At 47.2% G+C, this 27,198-nt stretch overlaps 1 protein-coding gene across 2 annotated transcripts in view; it reads right to left on the reverse strand.

The window, feature by feature from the left end:
* Nucleotides 1–3,343, reverse strand: part of EGLN3 (egl-9 family hypoxia inducible factor 3) — a 44,007-nt gene extending 40,664 nt beyond the window's left edge. The window contains exon 1 of one of the 2 annotated variants that reach the window (XM_085627417.1): nucleotides 1,747–3,250. In XM_085627417.1, the coding sequence (XP_085483543.1) occupies nucleotides 1,747–2,232 (486 nt within the window). In that variant the 5' untranslated portion in view covers nucleotides 2,233–3,250. Of the gene's footprint in view, nucleotides 1–1,746 lie in introns of both variants that reach the window. The other variant, XM_085627419.1, reaches the window with a different exon arrangement.
* Nucleotides 3,344–27,198: the final 23,855 nt, after the last annotated feature.

The raw sequence follows: 27,198 nt of genomic DNA on the forward strand, positions 1-27,198 counted from the left end.
AGGGGTTACAACAGAAGATCTAGAGTAAGGTGCTACCACCAACAGAAGATCTAGAGTAGGGGGCTACCACCAACACAAGATCTAGAGTAAGAGGCTACCACTGAGAGAGGATCTAGAGTAAGGGGCTACCACCAACAGAAGATCTAGAGTAAGGGGCTAGGACAGAAGATCTAGAGTAAGGGACTACCACCAACTGAAGATCTACAGTAAGAGGCTACCACCAACAGAAGATCTAGAGTAAGGTGCTACCACCAACAGAAGATCTAGAGTAAGGGGCTACCACCAACAGAAGATCCAGAGTAAGGGGCTACCACCAACAGAAGATCTAGAGTAAGAGGCTACCACTGAGAGAGGATCTAGAGTAAGGTACTACCACCAACAGATGATCTAGAGTAAGGTACTACCACCAACAGAAGATCTAGAGTAAGGGACTACCACCAACAGAAGATCTAGAGTAAGGGACTACCACCAACAGAAGATCTTGAGTAAGGGGCTAGGGCAGAAGATCTGGAGTACGGGACTACCACTGAGAGAGGATCTAGAGTAGGGGGCTACCACCAACAGATGATCTAGAGTAAGGGACTACCACCAACAGACGATCTAGAGTAGGGAGCTATCACTGACAGAATATCTAGGGTAGGGAGCTACCACTGACAGAGGATCTAGAGTAACAGGCTACCACCAACAGACGATCTAGAGTAGGGGGCTATCACTGACAGAAGATCTAGGTTAGAGGGCTACCACTGACAGAAGATCTAGGTTAGAGGGCTACCACTGACAGAAGATCTAGGGTAAGGGGCTACGGGTAAGGGGCTACCACCAACAGAGGATCTAGAGTAGGGGGCTTCCACTGACAGAGGATCTAGAGTAGGGGGCTACCACTGACAGAGGATCCAGTGTAAGGGGCTACCACTGACAGAGGATCTAGAGTAGGGGGCTACCACAAAGAGGATCTAGAGTAAGGAGCTACAAATGACAGAAGATCTAGAGTAAGGGGCTACCACCAACACAAGAGCTAGAGTAAGGGACTACCACCAACAGAAGATCTAGACTAAGGGTCTACCACCAACAGAAGATCTAGAGTAAGAGACTACCACCAACAGAAGATCTAGAGTAAGGGACTGCCACCAACAGAAGTTCTAGAGTAGGGGGCTACCACCAACATAAGATCTAGAGTAAGGGACTACCACCAACAGAAGTTCTAGAGTAGGGGGCTACCACAACAGAAATTCTAGAGTAAGGGGCTACCACCAACAGAAGATCTAGAGTAGGGGGCTACCACTGACACAGGAGGTCTAACAAACAGGATCTAGAGTGAGGGGCTTGAGCTGATAGAAGAAGGTGTTTGCATTGATGCAGGACATCTAAAGGAGGGTGGCTTCAGCTTGAAGACGAGCTTGGCTGGGGCATCCTTTCACACATGGACTAGAAGGGGGCGTCACATGACACAAAACTGGAGTGAGTAATCATCTAGACTAGAGACTTTGACATGGACGAGCTAGAGCTGTAGACGTTTCATGGCCTAGAGCGAGCTAATGTAGGGGGAGGGGGGGGTCTTCTTAACAGGACCTGGAATTAGGTCCACCTTTCACCAGGAGCTAAAGCAAGAGAATTTATAACACAGAGGCTAGATGAGGGACCCCCTGACACAAACAAGCCAGGCTGTGAGTCTTCTACTGACAGTAAAGCCAGATTTGGGGTGTCTTGTGGCAGGAGCTACAGCAGACTGAATCCTTTGACACTTACCTTGGAGCGCTCCTTGATGTAGTACCTCCCCAGCCGGTTGCCACACAGTACTACGAGACGATCTATGACGGACAGAAGGTAGCCTATAGCCTCGCACCCCTCCTCGGTACCGGTGACCCAAGCTATCTGGTCCCCACGGAGGTGGCTCCGGACAGTGCCCTGGTGTTGGCCGGCTAGCTGCCCATTCTTCAACTCCCCGTCGCTGTGCATGCGCTTCACCTGCTCCAGGACACAGTCCCCAACCACCTCACCCAAGAAGTGGTCCAGGTAGCAGAAGCCAACATCGTGCAGGCGGGGAACAATGTGCTCAAGGGCCAAGTGCTCCAGATCTAGCGTGGAGATATGTCGCAGAGGCATGCTTGGGGCGATCTGACCTAGTGTGGAAAGGACACCCCAGGAAGGTTTGAAGCGAGTCAGAAGACTGTGGAATGATGGACTTGGGCCAAAGGCTGGGATGATGTGACAGGCGCTTGGGTGGACAACCATGGGCAAGAGGCTGGCCTGGTGGGGCCTGCGCCTACACTGAGTGGTCTGCAGATGATCTATGCTGCTGCCTCGCCCCTCTGCTGGCTCTGTCGGTGCTCATAGATGCCCCCTGTACACTTGCATCTCACTGCAGTCTCTGCTGATGGAGGTCTCTCCTCTGTGGACTACACCTTCCGTGCTTCTGCTGATGGAGGTCTCCCCTCTGTACGTCTGCCTCTCTCTCTGCAGTCTCTACTGCTTCTAAGGAAGATCTCCTGTCAGTAATGGCTCTCACAATCCGCAGTCTGTCCTGTCTGCGCTGCTGGGTCTCTGTCTTGAAATGCTGGCCTTTTCACTCTCTGCAACGTGCCCTCTTGTGTGTGCCACTCTTCATGTAGGATGGCCTCTCTCTTGTAGTTTCTCTACTGTGTGATATTCTCTCAGTAATGGATCTCACCTCTCTGAGGAGCTGCTGGATGTCTCCCCCCCTTATGCGGGCCTCTCTCTTGCAGACTCACTGCTCTAGGGAGGTGGTCTCTCAGTAATGGATCTCACCTTTTGCAGTCTTTGCACTCTGTGGTCTTGACCATCATCCCTTTGAGTGTTAGCCTCTCCCCTGCGGTCTCTCTTGCCTGTGAACTGGGAGGTCTCCACCCAGTGACGGTCTCTCTTGTCGGTGCTGCTGGATGTCTCTTCCCCGTGTTCAAGCCACTCTCTTTCTTGCAGCTTCACTGTTCCTGGCAGTTGGTGTCTCAGTAATGGATCTCACCTTCTGCAGTCTCAGCTGCTGGAACTCTCCTTTTCGTGCTTCTCCCCTGCACTCTCTGTTGATTCTGAGTTAGGATGTTTCCACTCAGTGACGGTCTCTCCTGCCAGTACTGCTGGCTGTCTCTCTAGTGCTAATCTCCCTCTTGCAGTCTCTCTTGCCTGTGAGGTCTGCACTCAGTGACACTCTCCTGCTTTTTCTGCAGGAGCTGTTATCTCTGCTGTCTCTGCAGGGCTGTGCAGCTGCACCCGTGCTCCAGTCCCAGCTCCCCTTGGTGCTACGTGCCGGCGGTGCTCCCCGCGCTTTAATACCCCCGGGTGCTACGTGCATTATGTGCTTCCCTCTGACAGGGAACACCGCAGGGAGGAGCCCCGCGGGACTCGGGCAGCCAATCAGCGGCATGCGGGGGCGGGGCCTCGCCTAGTTGCGCCACTCCCTCCAGGGTATATGCCAGATCCGCACGTGCGCGCGTACACACCCACAGCAGCGCCCATTGGTCGACGTGTCGTTGCCAGGTTACCGCGTCGCGAGGGCGTGGACTCCGCCATTGAACGCTGCTCCCGCCGCATGTCCGCACAGGGGAAGTGTAAACAGAGGAGTATGGACATAGAAGATGGACTACCCAGGGGCAGTACAGGCTGCAGAGGAGGCACTGGTAGGGCAGAAAGGCATATACTGCCCTGGGAAGCACAGAGACTGCTGGGGCATCTAATGAATATCCGGGCAGCACAAACAACGCAGGACAGAGTGTAGACAGAGGAGTATGGACATAGAAGACGGACTACCCAGGGGCAGTACAGGCTGCAGAGGAGGCACTGGCTGGGCAGAAAGGCATATACTGCCCTGGGAAGTACAGAGACTGCTGGGGCAGCCAATAAATACGCGGGCAGAACAAACAACGCAGGACAGGGTGTAAACAGAGGAGAATGGACATAGAAGAGGGACTACCCAGGGGCAGTACAGGCTGCAGAGGAGACACTGGCAGGGCAGAAAGGCATATACTGCCCTGGGAAGCACAGATACAGCTGGGGCAGCCAATGAATACCCGGGCAGCACAAACAACGCAGGACAGGGTGTAAACAGAGGAGTATGGACATAGAAGAGGGACTACCCAGGGGCAGTACAGGCTGCAGAGGAGGCACTGGTAGGGCAGAAAGGCATATACTGCCCTGGGAAGCACAGAGACTGCTGGGGCAACCAATGAATACCCGGGCAGCACAAACCACGCAGGACAGGGTGTAAACAGAGGAGTATGGACATAGAAGAGGGACTACCCAGGGGCTGGACAGGATGCAGAGGAGGCACTGACAGGGCAGAACATGCATGTACTGCCCTGGGAAGCACAGAGACTGTTGGGGCAGCCAATGAATACCAGGGGCAGCACAAACAACGCAGGACTGGGTGTAAACAGAGGAGAATGGACATAGAAGAGGGACTACCCAGGGGCAGTACAGGCTGCAGAGGAGGCACTGGCAGGGCAGAAAGGCATAGATACAGCTGGGGAAGCCAATGAATACCTGGGAAGCACAGACAGGGCCGGCTTTAGCACTGGTGGCGCCCCGTGCGACAATGTTGTTTTGGCGCCCCCCCAGTGACCACCTCCGCAACGGATTCCTGCACTACCAACCTTCAACAGTCTCCATAACCAATCTCTCTCAAAATGCATTTAATTAGTTTATGGGGTCACTCATAAAGGTGAAGGGTGTCAGCGCACTTTACATTGCACGCACATTACAGAGACAATCAATTATATGTGTGTAAATCAATATAGGAAACATTACATAAGACAGAGGACTACCAGGGGTAGGATTTTTATGTCATCCATAGTGGTAGGCAGTATAGTTTAGGGGGACTTGGTCTGGAGAAGCACAAACTCTGAATTTAAAATGTAACACCATGGTTGGGGGTTCTCTGAACAATCAGAAATGATTTCTACCCAAACAAACCCTAGGTGAAACATTAGGGAAATGATAGTCTGAGGAAAAAAATCAATACGGTCTAATCTATACTTGAAGGCTGCATTTCAGTTCTTTGACAGTTAATAGCTCACTGTTAGGAGTTTAACTTATAAACTGCAAGTAACAATAGGAAGTCTGTCGAAAGCAGTAACCCACTTACCTATTTATGCTATATTCACTTTGTGATTTGCATGGTCGCATTCTTCGCAGCAGCCATATTAACCTTCTGCACCACCTTATGATTAATCAAAACATCCACAAGTCAAAATTTCACTAGACAAATCTACGGTCTCTCTCCGGGAAGAACATTAATCACCGGAGTTCACTTGACATTTTTATTGTTTGCTGAAAATTGTTGGAGGTCAGGAACACGGCAGCGGGTGCTTTAAAAAACAAGGAAAACTAGCAAACAGGCGTCCCCACGGGAAGTCAGCACCCGGTGCGGTGGCACTGGTCGCACCGCCCTAGAGCCGGCCCTGAACACAGAAAAGGCAGGACAGGTTGTAAAGAGATGAGTACCGACATAGAAGAAGGACTACCCAGGGGCAGTACAGGCTGCAGAGGAGGCACTGCAGGGCAGAAAGGCATATACTGCCCTAGGAAGCACAGAGACAGCGAGGGGCAGCAAAGGAATAGCTGGGACAGCCCAAACAACGCAGGTCAGTGTGTAAACAGAGGAGAATGGACATAAAACAGGGACTACCAAGAGGCAGTACAAACTGCAGAGGAGGCCCTGACAGGGTAAAAAAAGGCATATATTGCCCTGGGCAGCACAGAGACAGCTGGGTCAGCAAAGCAATAGTTGGAGCAGCACAAACAATGCAGGACAGGGTGCAGACAGAGCAGTATGAACATAGTAGAGGGACTACCCAGGGGCAGTACAGGCTGCAAAGGAGGCACTGGCAGGGCAGAAAAGGCATATACTTCCCTGGGAAGCACAGAGACTGCTGGGGAAGCACAGAGACCGCTGGGGCAGCCAATGAATAGCCGGGCAGCACAAACAATGCAAAGCAGAGTGTAGACAGAGGAGTATCGACATAGAAGACGGACTAACCAGGGGCAGAGGAGGCTGCTGACGAGGCACTGGCAGGGCAGAAAAAGCATATACTAGGGTGACCAACCGTCTGTAAATTTCACGGGCCATCCCTAATTTGGATCTCACGTCCGTTGTCCATGATGATCCCTTTTACAGCAACTTTTGACTGTAATTTTGGCCCTTGCAGGGAGAAGCACTGTTCCCCTGCATGAAGCCTCAGCTCCCTGATGGGGCCGCCTCCCACTCTTCCTGGGAGCACAAGAGCAGCCCCACCTGCCCATTGTCATTCTGTATGCTGAATGTTTGCCAAATACTGAATGACAGTGGGCCTGTCTGGGCTCTTACAGCATGTGGTGGGCCTCTTCTAGCCTAGTCTAGGGCAGGGCATTCTGTCAGATGGAAGAAATGTGCAAAAACGCCAATGCTGCCATGTGAGTATCCAGTTCATTCAAAGAAGGTGGTGAAACAAGTTAAAAAGAAGGGGCTATAGTCCTTTCAGTCTCATCATTGTAGAACTGGTGCATTTTCAATATTATATTCAACAAAGCCATGGTTGCTGCATTTTTATTTTATGCATCTAACAACCATTGACAAAGCCTATAGTGTTGGCTTGTTGTAGGTGTAACGTTACTTGTTATACTTGTGTTATATATCTAGATACAATGACAGAAGAGGCCAAATACCAGTCAGGTGGTACACTATTCTAAGCACAGATTTTTAGCTTAGGTGTTTTATGCCACACCCTTAATTAAATCAAACACCCCCTTTGGAGAGACCCCACCCCCATTTTATTTCATCCCGCTTAAAGCCCTGGAAACAACACCATATCACAGTCACCTCATGGCCTGGCACTGTGCACCATGCATGACTCATGACTCTCACTTTTTCAGATTGCCTATGTGCAGGGGCATAGTGACCCCCCCCTTCCCCCACCCCAGCCTTTGCTTTAGGAACTACATCGAGGGTGGAGTTCCTGATGGGTCTCCTCTGTCTGCAACTCTGCCTACAAAGGCTAAGCTCATAATTAATATAAAAAGGTGGGCGAGTGAGTAAGTGAAGGGATGGGTGGATGGCTAGATGGATTAGTGAATGGATGAATGAAAGGGTGAATGGATGGATAATGAGAGAAAGGATGGATTGATGGATGAGTGAGTGAGTGGAAGGATGGATGAGAGAAAAGGTAAATTGGTGGAAGGGTAGATGGGTGGATGAATGAGTGAAAGGATGGATGAGTGAAAGGATGGCTGATGGATGAGTGAATGGGTGGATGGATGAGTGAAATGATGGATGGATTGATGAATTGATAAGTGAAAGGGTGAAGGGATGGAGCAATGAGTGAAAGGGTGGATGTAAGGATGGATGAGTGAGTGAAAGGGAGGGTAGATGGACAAAAGAATGGATAGATGAGTGAAGGACTGAAAAAGTGGATGGATGAGAGAAAGGATGCATGGATGTGTGAGTGAAAGGATGGATGCGTGATAGGGTCAATGGATGGATTCATGAGTGGATGAGTAGATGGATGGGTGGATGGATGGAAGGAGGGATGGCTAAGTGAAATGGTCAATGGAGAGAGAAAGGGAGGATGAATGGATGACTAAAAACGTGAATGGGTGGAAGGATGAGTAACTGGGTGGATGGATAAGTAAGTAAAAGAAAGGCTGGATGGGTGAAAGGGTAAATGGCTGGATGGATGAGTGAATCAATGGATGGGTGGAAGAGTGGATGGATGGATGAGTAAAAGTGTGGATGGATGAGTGAAATGATGGATGGAAGGATACATGATGGATAGGGAAGCAAATGGATGAATATGTTTGGATATGAATGGGCTTACTTATTTACCATTGCGTGACCTCCTCTGATGTGTCTGAAAAACGTACCTTTTGTCCCGAAGTTTTGTCCTGAATTTTGACCCTTTGTCCTGAATTTTTGCACTCACTGTCCAGAGTTTGCACCCATGCCAGTTGGCCACCCTAGCATATACTGCCCTAGGAAGCACAGAGACAGCTGGGGCAGCCAATGAATAGCAGGGCAGCACAAACAACGCAGGACAGGGTGTAAACAGAGGAGTATGGACATAGAAGAGGGACTACCCAGGGGCAGTACAAGCTGCAGCCTGCAGAGGAGGCATGGGCAGGGCAGAAAAGGCATACACTGCCCTGGGAAGCACAGACATAGCTGGGGCAGTCAATGAATACCCGGTCAGCACAAACAACGCAGGACCGGGTGTAAACAGAGGAGTATTGACATAGAAGATGGACTACCCTGGGGCAGTACAGGCTGCAGACGAGGCACTGGCAGGGCAGGAAAGGTATATACTGCCCTGGGAAGCACAGAGACAGCGGGGGCAGCAAAGGAATAGCTGGAGCAGCACAAACAACGCAGGACAGAGTGCAGACAGAGCAGTATGGCTATAGCAGAGGGACTACCAAGGGGCAGTACAGGCTGCAGAGGAGACACTGACATGGCAGAAAAGGCGTATACTGCCCTGAGAAGCACAGAGACAGCAGGGGCAGCCAATAAATACCTCGGCAGCACAAACAACCCAGGACAGGGTGAAAACAGAGGAGTATGGACATAGTAGAGAGACTACCCTGGGATAGTAAAGGCTGCAGAGGAGGCACTGGCTGGGCAAAAAAAGGCATATTCTGCTCTGGGAAGCACAGAGACAGTGGGGGCAACAAAGGAATAGCTGGGGCAGCACAAACAAGGCAGGACAGGGTGTAAACAGCGGAGAATGGTCATAGAAGAGCGACTACCCATCGGCAGTACAGACAGCAGAGGAGGCACTGGCTGAGCAGAAAGGCATATACTGCCCTAGGAAGCACAGAGACAGCGGGGGCAGCAAAGGAATAGCTGGGGCAGCACAAACAACGCAGGACAGGGTGTAAACAGAGGAGTATTAACATAGAAGAGGGACTACCCAGAGGCAGTACAGGCTGCAGAGGAGTCACTGGCAGGGCAGAAAAGGCATATACTGCCCTAGGAAGCACAGAGACAGCTGAGGACGCATAAACAACGCAGGACAGAGTGTATAGAGGAGTATTGACATGGAAGAGGGGCTACCCAGGGACAGTACAGGCTGCAGAGGATGCACAGGCAGGGCAGAAAAGGCGTATACTGCCCAGTGAGGCACAGAGACAGCTGGGGCAGCCAATGAATACATGGGAAGCACAAGCAAGGCAGGACAGGGTGTAGGCAGAGCAGTATGAACATAGAAGAGGGACTACCATGGGGGGCAATGCTTACAGTAAGCAGTGCCAGTGGGACAAGTGTTCTGTGTCAGTGGGAGAAGTGGTTGGGGTACCCTAAGAAAATATGGGCCTCTGCACCTATGGGTACCCTAACAAATGTGGGCATCTGCACCTATATGTAAATATAGGTATATATATATATATATTCACAGAAAAAACCATAGATTTCAGGCACGTTATAGTTAGGAATTAGCATTTAAAAAACCTCAGAAATTCACTGAAAAAACCATAGGTTTCAGGGGTGTTATAGTTAGCTGGACTTTTCACTTGTACAAAACCATTGAAATTCCCCCGTTATAGTTAGTTCATCTAACTATAACTCGCGCGCCCGCAATGCACTGCTGATGACGTCACATATTACATCACTCATGACATGGTCAGTGACATCACTCATGACATCACTGATGACATCTCAAATGACGTCACTGATGACATCACTGATGACATCATCCAGTGAATGTGTGTTTTTCTGAAAATTAAATATGTTTTATATATGTATATCTCAAGGTCGATGGAAGAATAAATGGGTATATAAGTGTCTAAATGGATGATTTGTTTTTGAAAAATTGATTGTGTAACTGACTGATTAAGTGTATCATAGTGAATACATGGCTTAGTGAGTAATGTTTAAATATGTAAATATCTGTATCAGTCTCTCACTTTGTGTATAAGTGACTGCATGGGTTGGTGAGTAGCTACATGGGTGTCTATATAGGTTATTAGTTGGTTTTTTGAGTATCAGTCTGAGTGTCTGCATGGTTCGGTGGGGGGTATTACGTAGTGCATAGGTGCATGAATGAGTGACTCACTGTTTGTATGTGTTGAAGACAGCATGTGTGCAGGACTGTATGGGTGGATGAGTGTGTGTATGGGTGTGTTAGTGAGTGAATGACTGTCTCAATAGTGTCTTTATGAGTAACTACATATGTTTTAAACTCGTATATGTGACTATTGGTGTATATAAGTGAGTATATGTGAGAGTGAGAGATTGAAAGAGTTCCTGTATGAATAATTATGTGTTTCTATAAGTGATTGTTTAAAAGACTAAGTATGTGTAAGTTTCCCTAGAAGTAAGTGTGGTGGTGTGTGTATAACTGTATATGCAAGTAAATGTATGTTTGATTCTTTATTAGCATGAGTGACTATGTGTGTGAGTAACTCTATGGATGAGTGGCATTGTGTAACAGGATGTATAGGTGTATGAGTACATATGATGAGTGAGTACATGTATGAGTGACTGTATAGGACTGTTGGTGAATGAGTGGATGTGTATGTGGATCGTAGAATTACTGAAGAGGTTGTTGTGACTGGTATTGGTATGTCCATTGTTTTGAAAATTTAAGTCTCTATTTTTGAATGTGTGTATCAAAGGTTATATTAGGGTGAGAGGAGGTCTGCCACTCTATCACAAGGATGATGTCATCAGTGATGTCATCAGTGATGTCATTTGAGGTGTCATCAGTGATGTCATGAGTGATGTCACTGACCATGTCATGAGTGATGTAATATGTGACGTCATCAGCAGTGCATTGCGGGCGCGCGAGTTATAGTTAGCTGAACTAACTATAACGGGGGAATTTCAATGGTTTTGTACAAGTGAAAAGTCCAGCTAACTATAACACCCCTGAAACCTATGGTTTTTTCAGTGAATTTCTGAGGTTTTTTAAATGCTAATTCCTAACTATAACGTGCCTGAAACCTATGGTTTTTTCTGTGAATTTCAAAGGTTTTTTAAATGCTAATTTCTAACTATGCCTACAGAGATAGGACATGTGAAGAAAGAAGAAAAAATGCACAGAAAGAAAAAAACAGAAGTGCAGAAAGAAGCAACAGAAGTCCTCAAAGACGAAGAAAAGTGCAGGAAGAAGGATAACGTGCAGAAAGAACAAAAAGAGGAGCAGAAAGAATCCTTGTTGCAAAATCATCCTGTACCCTCGACTTTTTCAGACGGATACTGGTGGTAACTGAGTCTGACTAACCAGTCCTAGAGCCAGTGCTATGTTAAAAGACACTTAGAATACAGTAAAAACACCTACATACACTAGGGAACATTATGCGTTGGGGTCCCCCTGTGATTAGCATGACCTCCTCTGTAAGCCCCTAGTATTTATTAGGGCAGGGGGATTAAAACTACCTCTTAAAACAAGCCACAGGGCGTTTTTGCACACGTTAACTCAGGCCCCGTCCCCTCCCTTCACCACTGTGTAAACACGCCCTGTGTCCGTTTTTAGTTGGGAGATTAAGTTCATTTGAATCCTGAGGGTCCCTAGGGTCCAACTAGCCCACTAGGTACCTCCAGTAAGTGCCACAGAGCTGCATTGCAGAGAGGTGTAAAAAGTGGCACGGCCTGGACCACCTCTCTGCAATGCAGCTCAGTGGCGCTTACTGGAAGCACTTGGTGGGCTAGTTAGCCACCAGGGGCCCTCAGTATTGAAGGGAAATTATATCCCCAATTTAAAACGTGCCATAGTGCGTGTTTGCACACGTCACCTCAGGCCCCGTCCCCTCCCTTCACCACTGTGTAAACGCGCCCTGTGGCTGTTCTAAGTTGAGAGATTAAGTCCCCTTGAATCCTAAGGGTCCCTAGGGTCAAACTAGACCACTAGGTACCTCCAGTAAGCGCCACAGAGCTGCGTTGCAAAGAGGTGTAAATAGGGGCTTGGCCTCAGAACACCTGTCTGCAGCGCAGCTCCCTGGCGTATACTGGAGATGCCTGTTGGGCTAGTTGGCCCTCAGGGACCCTCAGTATTGAAGAGGAATTAATTCCCCAACTTACAACTCGCCAGGGGGCGCGTTTGCAGAGTGCTGCAAGGAGGGGGCGTGGCCTCCGGCACGATGCCAGTCTTTTATTTATTTTAAATTTTTATGAAGGGGGGCTGTGTGGTTCCTCTTCTTATTCTAATTTATTGGCCCTGATGACCCCATCCCCCAGGGCCTGTCTCCTAATTATATTTTTTTGACCCCAATCCCCAGGGCCGGCCACTGTTTTTTATTATTTTTAAAAAATATATATTTATAGACACACCTAGGACATGCTGGACAAACCGTACGTACCTATCACCATGACGATTTGCGTGATATTCATTAAAAGGCGACTATGCATACAATGAATCCACGTGGAATGTATTTACACCACTAGTGAAGCTGTGACATGTCTGATGCCCTACCGTGCCTAATCCCGGTAGACACCCTTGTCGTTTATTTATACAAACATGGGTAGCTATTGACGGGCACATTTAATACACATGCACACCAAGCCATTCAAAGGGATTCGACAAAAATTCGACCAAAACTATGCAAGAAACCCCCCTCACGGTTAATAAAACACACATCCACTGCCGGATGTGTAATACTTTTTATTTTACTCTCTGGAAAGGGGACGACCATCACTTGAGAGTCACAGTGCACTCCTGGCAGAGCCCAATGCTGTGTTACACCCACCATTGCTTGCCGAGTGCCACACACCTCTGTGTTGTATTCCACCAGCTAGTGCATATGCTGTGACACTCTCTAGCCCATGTGCACTGTAACACCACCCCGTGAATATGTCATGCCACACTTGTCTTCGCACGGGTTATATTGCCCCATCTAACGTGCCTTCCTAGATGCCTATGTTATAACGCACAGTGCTATGCCATACATATTACAATCTGGGATCCATATCTCTGTCACAGTGCATATGCAACGTTACACTCCCCAGCACATATTTTATATTACAACTATAGAGGCTAGATAGGTTACACAACACTGCCCTGTGCATATTACACTCCAAGGCGCATATCGCATAGCACGCGCTAGTGCCTGTGCTATCTCGCGCTCTCCAATGAATCTGTCATTGCGCACAATGTATTGCATATTATATTTCACGCCCGGTTCATCTTATATCACACTTTTTGGTGCATAGTTTATACCATACACTATATCTAGTTTTCATTTTCAATCGTGCTCTCAGGACTATGTTCTATATAACACTGTGTTCACCTACCCTTTTCACGGGCATTACATTTTGCGATAGGGGGTGGAGGGTCAGGGGGTGTTTCTGCCAAGTGAGCCCGGAGTCACAGTCACAAACGTCCTCTTCTTCCTAAATAAAAGTGAGATTATGCTGCATACTTGTTCATATTTTAAGTAGTTCGCACAGACACACGTTTTAAAAACAATACAGTTCCTAATACCCACCTTCTCTGAACAGTTAGCTTGCTGCCCCATCCCCCTCCTTCCTATCCTCTGTTGTGTGAATCCATGGACTAGCCTCCTCCCTCCTGCCATGCATGGTCTGATGTGCTGCCACTGCCCTCAATTTAGTATGATGTACCAGTCCACTCCTCCTGCCCTCCATTGCCCAATTCTATGCCCCATCATTGACCTCCTGCTTAAACTCTGTGCTTAGCTTGCTGCCCCTATTCTCCTTCCCCCTGCCCTCCGATGTCTTTGTGCATGCCCCTGCTCCATCCTTTTTGCCCACCATGTTCCATGGACCTGCCACTCCTATCTACTCTGAGTGTTCTGTTGAGCTGCCACTCCCCTCCCACCTGCCTAGCATTGTCAGATGACTGTAACCTGTCCCTGCCACCTCCACCCTGCCTGTCCACATGCCATGCCCCTATCCTCTTCCTCCTGTCCTACATGGTCCATTGTACTGCCACACCCTTCTGCCCTCCCTGGTCTGTTGTGCTGCAACTGCTTCTCCTGCCTGCCCCGTGCGGTCTGTTGTGAGGCCCCTTCCCCTGAACTTTCTTGTCTGTGCACAGGTCCTGACCCTCCCTTCTATCCTCCATCGTCCTTTGTGCATGCCCCTGCACCCTCCTTCTTGCCCATCATAGCCATTGTGCTGCCACTAACCCTCCCACTTGCCATGCATGGTCTTCTGTGCTGCCATGGCCCCTCCCACCTTCCCTGTGTGTTCAGTTAGCTGCCCCTGACCCCCTCCCACCTTCCCTCCATGGTCTGTGTGTATGCCATCACAGTCTCACTGTTGCTCTTCATGGTGTGTCTTGCTTCTAGTGCCCATCCTGCCTGACCTCCATGGCTATCTTGCTGCTCCTGCCCTGCCCCCTTGCCCCCAGCCCTCTGTTTACATGTGCAGACCCCTACTCCCTCCCTCCTGGCTTGTCTGTTCCATTGTAATGCCCCTGATCCATCCCTCCTGCCCTTTATGGTCTTTTATGCTGCAGCTTTCTCTCCTGTCTGTCCATTATGGTCAGCTAGCTACCATTGCCTCTTGCCCCTCTGTTCTCTGTTGTCCATGTGAATGGTCCTGTCCCCTCCCTCTTGCTTTCTGTGGATTGTTGTGCTGCACTCCCGTCCCGCATGCCCTGTGTGGTGTATTGTGCTGTTGCAAACCCTGATGCCTGCCCTGGAGGGTCAGTTTGGTGCACCTCTCCATGTCCCTTCTGTCCTCTGTTATCCAAGTCCATGTCCCTACCCCATTTCCTTCCATGATCCAATGTACCATACTTGCGAACATTTTGAACTTGGTAAGAGGGAGATTTTGAAAAGAAACTGGGGTATTGATTTTCCCCTTTGAGTTACATTGAAAAAGAGGAGATTGTAGACAGGAGACAGATCAAATAAAGCCCATTTGAGCTTAAAAACATTGGACGTTTCCTGGCTGAATCGGGTCTGTTGGCATGTATGGTTGTACTACCATTGCCTCTTCCTTCTGCCCACAATGGTCTATTACATTGCCACAGCCTCTCTTGCAAGTCCTGTATTGTTGGTTTGTTGCCCCTGCCCCCCTTTCCACTGCCCTCCATAGTCTGTTGTGCTGCCACGGCCCTTCCTGCCTGCTCAGTGTGGTTAAATTGTTGCCTTTGCACCCTCCTACCTGCCTTCAATTTTCAGAGTCCGTGCCCCTGGCCTCTGCCTCTCAACAGTATCCTAATGAACAACTAGATTGCTAACATTCTATATTTATTACAAAAGTGTGGAACGCCTGACGTCATCTTGATGTAATCAAAACTGTAATACCTAGAGCATTTCCTTTAGAAATTACATATATGAGAGGGTCTTATTGGCATCAAAATTATGGTTAGTGCTCTAAAAGACTAAAATAAGGACATATTTTCTGAGTTTTCAAATAGCGACAAAGCACTTTAAAATTATTTGTTATCTTTATGTTTTTTTATCCAGTTGGCCACTTGATTAAATGTTGCACTTAGGGGAGAGGATGTGGTGTTACTTCCAGAACTGCAGACTTTGCAACTGGGGAACCAGGTTGGAGTTTCTGCTTCAGCTCGACATTCTGTGATTCTGGTCAAATCACTTAGTCTCCCCATGTCTACAACCAAAATGAATTTGTTCTTGTGTGATGTAACCAATGCCATGTAAAGCACTCCAATACCTGACAAGTCTGCACTATATAACACTGCAAAAACACAAAATAATAAGTGTTTTGCACACTTCTGTCATTGGGCTATATTTGGGCTACATCTGGGTGATTTTGGGCTACATTTGGGCTCTTTTGTCTCCGGTGGCCATCTTGGGAGATTTATTTGTTATGAAGTTTCCTAATTTCCTCATGTACTGCAGTCTCCTCAGTAGGAAATGCTTTCAGTTTTTTACTTTGATTCCATCATGAAGGTATTCAGATATGTCACACATTTGCCATAAATTCTGAAAGTTAGCACTCTAGTTGCTCATTAGATCACTGTAGTAAAACTACTGTTCACCATGGAAGTCTGCTCCTGGTATTAAAAGTGCATGTTTCAGTCTGCATGTCAGAATTTTTTAATGAAATAGAAGAGGATTTGAGAAGTCACTCAAAATGTGCCCTCATTTTCTTTCTTCAGCATTAATCATAATTTCTATGGCAAAATGAACCCCCTCATTGTGTTCCTTTTTAAATTAAATGTTTTAAGTGTTACCAGTTTATTCCAATCAAGATGGCTTCAGGTGTGCCATACTTTTGTCATAATGAAGACAGTAAGCGCTCTAGTTGTTTTTAAGAACACTCTGGGACATTCTGTCATTGGGCTATACTTGGGCTACATCTGGGTGATATTTGGGCTACATTTGGGCTCTTTTGTCTCTGGTGGCCATCTTGGGAGACTTATTTGTTATGAAGTTTCCTAATTTCCTCATTTAATGCAGTCTCCTCAGTAGGAAATACTTTAAGTTTTTTACTTTGATTCCATCAAGAAGGCATTCAGATGTGTCACACATTTGCCATAAATTCAGAATGTTAGCACTCTTTTTGCGCATTAAATCACTGTAGTAAAGCTACTGCTCACCAGGGAAAACTGCTGCTGGTATTGAAAGTGCATGTTTCAGTCTGCATGTCAGAATTTTTTTATGAAATAGAAGAGGATTTGAGAAGTCACTCAAAATGTGCCCTAATTTTTCTTTCTGCAGAACTAATCATACTTTTTATGGAAAAATGTACCCCCTCATTTTGTTCCTTTTTAAATTAAATGTTTTAAGAGTTACCACTTTAATCCAAGCAAGATGGCTTCAGGTGTGCTATACGTTTATCATAAGAAGGACTGTTAGCACTCTAGTTGTTCTTTGGAACACTCTGGGAAGCTGCATTAGAACACAAAGGAATCAACTGACAGTCTCTGCCCTTGTTGGATGTACATGTTTTACTGAGAATGTCAGACTTCATTCTCACATGACTGAGAAAGATAATGTGAATTTACAGAAAATAAGCTCTCAGTTTAGCTTATAGATCACCTTCCAAACCTCTGTGGGAAAAGCATGAGAAAATATTTTTCTCTCAATCATGATATCCCAGCAGAAGGCTTTTTCACATGGTGAAATCACCTTAGAACATACCACAATTCCCAAAATGAGTATGGTACCATCAACAAATGATTTATAATGTAACTAAAGTCTTAAAACCTTCTATTAACTGCAATGCTTTTTAATGAGGTGCTATCATGGATATTGGTCCCAAGATGGCTGCCAACACTTCTTGGATGAAGTGCTGACAGCCAATCAGATCTCAGGATGAGATGTGTGGTTAGGCTCCGCCCACATATATATATATGATTTTACTTTTGATTTTCTCAGGAACTACTGAACAGATTGACACCAGACCTGCAAAAGGCACTTCCCTAACCTGAGGACTACCTCTCTGCCAAATTTCAAGTAATTCTGTTCAGCCGTTCGGGCTGTACCTTGGACTAAAGGTCCCTATGGAAAATTGCATGGGGAAAAATGCGTTTTGGGACCCCCCTTTTTTCTCAGCCCCCGCTTGACGAATCCCCCCGAGACTTTCAGGGTAGGAGCGGAGCGGAGCGCCCCACCTATTTTGAAAATTTCGCGAGGATTTGTCAACCGGCGCCAAAGTTATTCCAAATAGAATGTTGCGGATTTCCTATGGAAACACGGTCCTAACTATAACTATCTACTGGCGACCGCCAGTAGATAATATATATATATATATATATATATATATATATATATATATATAGATAGATATATAGATATATATAATTTGTTTACTATTTTAGCACGGCATCTAAAGTTGAGGTTGGGACCCGGGAGGTGTTGTTCACAGTACGTGGTTGGTAGACGGTGTAGAGGGTTATTCAGAGAAGAGCATGAGAAGCTGAACCTGCGCTCTGGGGGCAGTCGACAGAAAGAAGCCTGTGCAGGAGATAAGCTGCAGTGAATTTGGAAAGGAGCATGTTAACTTTGAGAAAACACCTCTTCGGATCTTCTGTTGGGCTGCCAAGATTGGATTTTTGCATGAGCTGCACCTCACCCTCTCAGAAATGTCACTACTACCTATTTGCCTTGAGACAATACAGTTTGAAAAATAACATTTAAAAAATATAATTTACAATTTAGTTTATTTGCCTAAAAAATGAAAGTGTTCTTTCACCCACGAGATAGCCGGCTCGCTTGCATACTAGCCCATGGTAAGTTCCATTGAGCACACAGCTCAAAATAGTGTGCAGAAAGGCAAGTCAATGCTGCTCATCGAACTTAAGAATTAGCGGGAACATTGCGAACTGACCATATCAGACAAAAGAGGACGGTAAACTTAACACCCCTGCTTTGCTGGATCATTTAGCTGGCAGTGGTCATGAGGTTGCCCAACAAACAAGCAGTACGGTAAAAAGGAAGCAATTTATCTTGGTAGCCACATTGAAAAATGTGCAAGAGAAATATCAAAAGAATGTGTTTCTGCATTTCTGAGAGAGAGAGTTGAGAATGTTTCTGAAAATAGTTGGCTATGGTCAGCAGTCAATCAATCAATTAATCAGTAATTTGTAGAGCGCATTACTCACCCACGAGGGTCTCAAGGCGCTGGGGGGAGGGGAGGAGCAGCTCCGGGTCAGTCGAAGAGCCACGTCTTGAGGTCCTTCCTGAACGTGTGGAGGGTTGGGGAGCGTCTGATGTTGACTGGAAGCTCATTCCAGGATTTGGCTGCCATGTAGGAGAACGCTCTCCCGCCGGCTATGTTTCTGCGGATGCGGGGGACCTCTGCCAGGGCGAGGTGAGCGGAGCGGAGGCTCCTCCTGGGTGCGTGGAAACAAACTTGGTCGTTGAGGTATTTGGGTCCGATGTTGTTGAGGGATTTGTAGACGTGGGTGAGGAGTTTGAAAGTGATTCTCTTCTCAACGGGGAGCCAGTGGAGGCTTTGGAGGTGTTGGGTCATATGTTTGTGGCATGGCGTCCCTATGATGAGCCTGGCAGTGGTGTTCTGGATGGTTTGGAGTTTGTGTAGAAGAGTTTTGTTGATTCTGGCGTGGAGGGCGCTGCTGTAGTCCAGTCTGCTGGTTATGAGAGCGTGGGTGACGGTCTTTCTGCAGTCGGGTGGGATCCAATTGAAGGTCTTGCGGAGGATGCGGAGGCAGTTGAAGCTGGTGGACGCGACAGCGTTGATCTAGTGGTTCATGGAGAGGGAGGTGTCAAGGATTATGACGAGGTTCTGAGAGTGGTCTATAGGGGTGGGTGGGCTCCCGAGGGCGGAGGGCCACCAGGTGTTGTCCCAGGCGGAGGTGCAGGGACCGAGGATGAGGACCTCGGTCTTCTCGGAGTTGAGTTTCAGGCAGCTGTCCTTCATCCAAGCGGCTACGTTTCTCATTCCTTCCTGGAAGCTGAGCCTGGTGATTTCTGGGTTTTTGGTGAGGTAGAGGATGAGCTGTGTGTCGTCGGCATAGGATAGGATGCTGAGCCTGTGTTGTCTGACGATGGTGTATCCCAAACTATTCCTTGATTGCAAAAACTTTAATGAGATTGAATCACAGTGACATAAAGGGCCCGGTACCATTTGACGAAGAATGTTCAGAGGCATTCCGGATATTAAGAGAGAGTTTATGCAATGCACCCACCCTTGGAATGCCTGACTCATTTTACTTTCTTTTTCTACTGTCATGTCATGAGAGAGGTGGGTGTGCATTGTGAGTCGTTTCCCAGAAGCATGGCGGGACAATGAGCCCATTGACCTGCCTTTCAGCTGCGTTGAATCCAGTGGATGTAAGTCTTCCTGGTTGTCTGACATTGGTTGCGGCTCTTTGAGTTGCCATTGAACAAAGAAAAAGGGATAGTGATGGGTCCTACTTTAATTGTATATGTCCTGTACTCAATTGAGATCCTATGTATGGCCTCGCTTAAGAGATGTAATTCACATAATCCAGCAGCACTACTTCCTAATCCACATCTTCAGTAGAGCCGGCACCTCCATCGCACCCGACCCCTGCCGCACCATCAACTGCTCCATCGAGGCTGCAAACTTCCCGGAAGACTGGAAACACACAGAGATCAACCCCCCGCTGAAGAAACTTTCTGCTGACCGAATGGACCTAAAGAAATTCAGACCCATCCCTCTGCTCCCCTTCCCAGCCAAAGTCAATGAGAAGCGATCAACCCTCAACTCTCCGAGTTCATCGAAATAAACAGTATCCTGGACCTCTTCCAATAGGGCTTTAGAAGCAACCACAGCATTGAGGCTGCACCCCTCGCTGGCACAGACAACATCCGCACCCTCCTCGACCAAGATGAAACTGCAGCCCTCATTCTCCTGAACCTCTCAGCTGCCTTCGACACCATCTATCACCACACCCTCTGTGGATGGCTACATGACGCCGGCATCCATGACAAAGCCCTAGAATGGATCCGCTCCTTTCTTGCCTGCTGAGCGCAGAGAGTCAGACTTCCCCATTCAACTCAGAACCCACAGAGAACAGCTGTGGAGTACCTCAGCGATCCTCCCTGAGGCCCACCCTCTTCAACATCTACAATGTCCCGCTTGCAGCCATTGTCAGAAGCCATGGACTCAACATCGTCTTCCATGCTGACGGCACCCAGCTGATTCTCTCCCTCACAGGTGAACCCACAGCCACCAAGAGTAACTTCCATAACGGGATGAAGGCAGTCGCCACCGGGATGAAGAACAGCTGCTTCAAACTTAACTCAGACAAGACCGAAGTCCTTATCCTGGGCTCCAACCCCTCCACCTGGGAAGACTCCTGGTGGCCCGCAGCACTCGGAATCCCCCCCCCCCGTGCACCCACGGGCAACGCACGACACCGCAGCATCATCCTGGACTCCTCACTCTCAATGAACCACCAAATCAACACCGTCTCATCCTTCTGCTTCACACGCTCTGCCTCCTTCAGAAGATCTTCAAATGAATCCCCATGAGTCCAGGGAAACAGTCACCCAGGTGCTCGTCAGCAGCAGACTTGACTACAGCAATGCACTCTTCGCCAGCACCACCCAGAAACTCCAGAAAAAACTGTAGATTGTCCAGAACGCCTCCGCCAGAATCATTCTGAACATCCCATGCAGCAACTACATCACCAGCCACCTGAGAGACCTTGACTGGCTACCTGTCAACAAGAGAGTCACCTTCAAGCTTCTCACTCATGCCTACAAAGCCCTCCACTACCCCGGACCTGCGTACCTCAACCACCTCTTCCTGAATATGCAGCATTAGCATCTAAATAGGCTTCAGTTAGTACAGAATGCTGCAGCCAGAATATTGACCAGGACAACCAAACATTCATCCATCTCGCAGGCTATCATCAAACTTCACTGGCTGCCAGTTAGGCAACATGTGACATTTAAGGAACTATGCCTGGCTCATAAGGCCCTACATGGTATTGGTCTGGTTTTTCTGCAGAGCTTTTTTAAATGGTATAGACCAAGAAGAACTCTCCAATCCATGGCTGCCAATAAATTAAAGGTCAACAGATTTAGACTCTCAAACTGGGGAGGAAGAAGTTTGTCACATCAACTGCTAAAGAGTGGAACCTTCTTCTTCTCCAAATTAGAACCATATCTGATCTGCTCTAAGTCAGGAAGGCTCTTAAAACACGACTTTTTGCCACTTAGATCCATCAGGTACCATATCAGTTCACCATGAGCTCAGCACCTTGACACCCACGGGTATTTGCTGCGCTCTATAAGCATTTATAACTAGGGTTTCCGGTTTGACGGTATTTTTTTACATTTTCGTCTGCATTTATCCATATTTATTTTTTCTAATTTTATCTGTATTTATCCATATTTATTTTAGGTTTTAAGAAAAAATGAATTTGAAACTAGTATATTTCTACATTTATATACCCGAAAAACATGCGTTCATGCTTGAATGCCTAATAGTTGTCAATGATATGAACACCCACAGATGATAGATCAATGCACATATATACATAACATTTAACACACACTTGTCTACAAGAAAAAAAAGAACATTGCCGGGAACTACATTTTAGTTTGCATTTCACAACTCTGCAGCTTTGGCACTGTGACATAGGGTACAATCATCATTTTTTTCAACCAACAACATGTTACATTGTGGGGCTTGCAGTTTTGATTTCACCAGCTTCCCCATGGCCTCAAAACCTCAGCATACAAAGTGGTATTTGCTAAAAAGTAAGAACTGACCACTTGTCAGCAATGTTTTATCATTTTACAAATCATGGCTGGGTCTCATAGAGGTCCAGAGCCTTGTCTGTGTGGCTTCTCTACCAGTGTGGATAGGGTAGTCGTAGTAAAGCAGGGATGGCTGGGTCCCATAGATGCCCAGAGCCTTGTCTGTGTTACATTCTGTCTGGAAAAGCAGCGCCGTGAAGGCTGAGGAGAAGAGCTCTTTGCTATCCGAGACCTCATACCCTCCTAAAAGCGTCACTGAATGCTCCTTTATTTGTAGCTGAAGTTGACACTTTTGCATAAGTAGTGTATAATATTTGATTTTTAGATTTATTCACTTTAGTGCCTTAGAATATATCACTGCTTTTAGTAGCCATTATTATATAGTGAGCAACACCCTTCCTACTGTGACAGTTTTATTAATGACTTAAGAGACAGGTCAGTTGTCGTGTTTCTCGCAGACAATCGTTTATTTTTATAGATGGTCCATTAAACCATACAGTAGTGGGATTATTATTGTACAGTGTATCCTGATCTGATTTGACGGTCCCACAGATATGATGATCATGAAAAAGGAGGCACAGGGAAGGACAGTAATTGCCTAGGGTCACACTGCTTGGTGAAGCTTTAAAGCCAGGATTGAAACCAGGTTTCCTGATTCGAAAATGTGCAATTCCGATCCTGGATGGGTTTTGCATTCTTTTCCCCTTTTGCCCGGATGACAATTTGATCAATCGCCCCCACTTATAAAGGCCTAGTTAATGCTTGTGACAGATAAGCAACGTTGTGGTCTATTAAACCATAAAAGAGAAAGGAATATGTACAGTGCACATCCTGAAGGATGCTCTCAAATGTGAGGATCACAGAAAGGAGGCAGAGGGAAGAGAAGCAGTTGCCCAGGGTCACACAGGTTCATCAAGCTCCCCACTAGTTTTGTCCTGGGTCCAACAAATGCTTCCGACTGGCCTGGGCATGTTAGGCAAGTACATTCGAAATATCCTTTGCATTTTTATGAAATAGGGCAACAGCATTAGAAACAGCCCTCTTCATAGAACAGATCCTCTTTGACCAGAAACAGTGCAAGCTTCTCAACTTCAGAGGACATGAACAGCCAGTTTAACATCAGGACAAGCCATTCCCATCACAGGACAGGTTCAAATTGGGCAGCAATGCGAGCTTTACCTCCTCACAGAACCGGGACTGCATGACAGTAGTAAAGCAAGCTTCTCTCGCTCACAGATGGCAATACATGCAAGCTTCCATTTCTCACAGAACAAAGATTTCATCTTTCACAGAACATGTACAGTCATGGCATAGGTGGCACATAGGTTACAGACTGATCTCTGGAGTGGGTGCTTAAGTCACTGAGATGATTGTATAAGCGGATCAGTGAGCGAATATGCAAGTTTTAACACCGTTCTCTCTTAGGTGGTATCCAAGTCGGCGTCCCGGAAGTGCGATGGAGACTTGGGGTTTTGTATTCATTCTTTGGTGTTCCATGGATGGAGGAGACATCACCTAAGGTCACTGTTACTTGGAGAAGCTGCACTTCCACAGAAGTAGCTGTGCTCTAAGCAGGCTGACAAGTGCCATCCTCTTCGCAGAGGTTCCGAACACACGCGCACCAGACGCTGCGCATCCCCAGGATCCATGCTGCACCTGTTCAAAATGTTGAGGGCTGCCAGTGGGTTTGATGTCACAACAGTACAGTGACCAGACTCATGTAACAATGGTAACAGCTGAAGATTCATGAGCTATCGTGGACGGGACACAGTTAGTGCCCCATCTGGAGGCCAAGAGAGCGCGAATGCCGGTATTCATGACCACCAAGGGTGGTAGAGTACAAGGAAGTAAAACTGGTTGGTAAAACCTAGACACCCAGGTTGTTCGTCTCCACAGCTTAGGCCTTCCAGGCCTATGAAGGTAGCTTCACAAAGCAGCTGTCACATATAAAAAGGGTCTGCTTTAGGGCTCCACCTTCATTTTGACCTGTGGTGGGTGTAGCAAGCCTCTTTCTTCACCCAAATTGCAGTGAGTCGCAATGTGTCCAGCGTGCCTTTCGTACATTGTGAACTGTGTTTTTCAAGTTGCAAAGTTTTCGATTTTTGGAATCGAAGACCTTCAAATGCAGCAAGACAATAGTTCTACATCACGTGTGACGTGAGAAAGTTGCGCTGCTTACAAGTAGGATGGCATGAAGGCCTGGTCTGAGTGTTGCTGCTTCGTCTGGTTGGCACACACTGGACATCTGCAGGACACACGTAGGACAATACACTGCTTACTCAAGGCTGTCACAGTTTTCAAAGACGACCACACCCAGGTGCAGTACCCCTCTTTGGTCAAAGTCACAAGGGGCTTGTTCAACAAAGCATTTTTGCTGCAGAAAACGGCCCGATTCACATTTGTGACCGCAAAAATGCTGTTCGTAATGTCCAAACACCAAATTGGCATTCAGTAACTTTTACCGTATCGCAGTTTAGTTTTGCGAACAAAAACAGAATTGCTATTTGAAAGAGGCTCGTTCAGGATGTCCCTTCCAAATAGAGAATCTGAATGGCATGTAGTAATGTTTTGTGACCGAAATGTGGTTGCAAAACATTTACACTTTACCACCAAATGGGCAGGTGTCCTCCTGGCCCCCCTTCCCCTTTGGGAATATTTGAAAAAATATTTTTTAGGAGCAGGCAGTGGTCCCAAAAACCACAGTCTGCACTTAAAAAATAAAGATGAAGCATTTACTTTTATATTTTTTAATCGCATCCTGTTTTCCTTTAAGGAAAATTGGCTGTATTTTAAAAAATGATTGCTTTATTTAAAAGCAATCACAGACATGGTGGTCTGCTGACCCCCAAAGGCCACCATCCGTGTGATGGCGGCAGATCTCACTGAGTCACAAACTGCAACCTATCTCATTAATATTCATGAGGTAGGTTCATTTGCGACCCACAAGGAATCCTAATTTGGAAATCAGGGCAAGATTTTACGTTAGTACATTAGTTATAGCGATTACAATATAATGATTTCCAAAAAAATCACTATTTAGTAATCGTTATTACTAATGTTTTTACATCTAGCCCACAGAGTAGACAAACACTCACCAAGTACAAACCACGTGTACAAAGATTGGAAATCAGGCGTTGTCGATACTTTTCAAGCCAGAGATTCCAATAGGCTCGAGTCCTTGAAAAGAGGGATTGGAAAGATGGAGACAAAAAGACACACTTCTTTCTACACATCTCCAAAGACTGCCCCACACGTGATAGGAAGGGAAGACTTCCCGAGCACAGCAGATACAGAAAAATCAAGCATTGGCAAAGCCAACAGGTCTCGCCAATACGAGAGCTATTGGCTTTGGCAATGTGTTTCTGCCATGTTGTACACCAGTGTGGCTGCTGTTCAGCATGGCTAAAAGTTAGTGGCGTGGAGTGTCCTAGAGTGAAGTGGGGGGAGTAGAGTCATACACTGGATTTGTTGGAGTAGAGTGTCATAGAGTAGAGTAGGGGGAGTAGAGTATTGTATAGGTGAGTAGAGGGGAGTAGAGTTCAGGGGTTCAGTGACAGAGAGCGTTGTAGAGTGCAGTGTCACAGAGTGCACTGGCATAGAGTGGCATGGAATAGGGTGGAGTGCGTTGGAGTGGATGAGGTAGTGTGGTAGAATGTATTGAGTAGATTGGGGTGGGGTAGAGTGGATTGGGGTGGAATGGGCTGGATTGAGTGGAATAGATTGGAGTGGGGGGACTGGATTTGATTTGTGGGGTGGATTGAAATGGGGTGTGGTGTATTGGACTGGGGTGGATTGGAGCAGGGTGGATTAGATTGGTTTGGGTTGGGGTAGATTGGATTGGAGTGGGGTGGGTGGATTGGAATGGATTGGGTGGTGGTTTGGAGTGGGGTGAATTAGAGTGGAGTGGAGTGTGATGTATTGGACTAGACTAAAGGGGGTGGATCAGACTGGAGTAGAGTGGACTGGACCGGAGTAGGGTGGACTGGACTGGAGTGTGGTGGATTGGAGTGAGGTTGGCTGGATGGATTGCATTGAGTGGGGTGGACTGAACTGGAGTGGGGTGGACTGCATTGGGGTAGAGTGAGGTGAATTGGAGAAAAGTGGGGTGGATTGGACTGCAGTTGAGTGGGGTGGATTGGAGTCAGGTGGACTGGATGGGGTGAATTAAATTGGAGTGGAGTGGATTGAAATGGGGTGGGATGGATTGGATTGGGGTTGGGTAGAGTGGAGTGGGGTGGATTGGATTAGAGAGGGGTGGGGTGGAATGGAGTGGGGTGAATTGGAGTGAGGTGAATTGGAGTGGAGTAGATTGGATTGCAGTGGGGTGGATTTGATTGGATTCGGTGTATTGGATTGGATTGAGGTGTATGGGATTGGGGTGGGGTGAACTGAATTGGGATGGGGTGGATTGGATATAGGTGCGGTGGATTGAGGTGTATTGGACTGGGGTGAGTGGATTGAAGTGGTGTAGATTGGATTTGGCTTGATTGGGGTTGATTGGACTGGGATGGGGTAGCTTGGGGTGAGGTGGACTGGTTTAGAGTGGAGCGGCTAGTTTTTGATTAGAGTGGGGTAGTTCGCAGTGGGGCAGACTCTTTTGGATTGGAATGGGGCAGATTGTTTTGGATTGGAGTGGGCAGAATATTTTGGATTGGAGTGGGGAAAAATATTTTTAATTGGAGTGGGGCAGATTGTTTTGGAGTGGAGTGGGGCAGATTGTTTTAGATTGGTTTGGGCGGAATGTTATGGATTGGAGTGGTGCAGAATGTTTTGGATTGGAGTGGGGCAAAATGTTTTGAATTGAAGTGGGGAAAATTTGAGTGGGGCAGATTGTTTTGAATTGGAGTTGGGGCAGACTGGAGTGGGGCAAATTGGAGTGGGGCAGATTGTTTTAGATTGGAGCGGGGCAGATTGTTTTGGACTGGGGTGGGGCAGATTGGATTGGATTGATGTGGGGTGGGTTCGTTCGGAGTGTCAGTAGAGGGGATTGTGGTGGATTTGAGTGGGATAATTTGGGATGGAGTGGGTGGATTGGGGTGAGATGGATTGAATTGGAGTGGGGCAGATTGTTTTGTATTGAATGGGGCAGAATGGAATGGGGCTTATTAGAGTGGGGCAGTCTGTTTTGGATGGGAGTGGGGT

This window comes from Triturus cristatus, chromosome 9 (genome assembly GCF_964204655.1).
Source record: "Triturus cristatus chromosome 9, aTriCri1.1, whole genome shotgun sequence".
Lineage (NCBI taxonomy): Eukaryota > Metazoa > Chordata > Amphibia > Caudata > Salamandridae > Triturus > Triturus cristatus.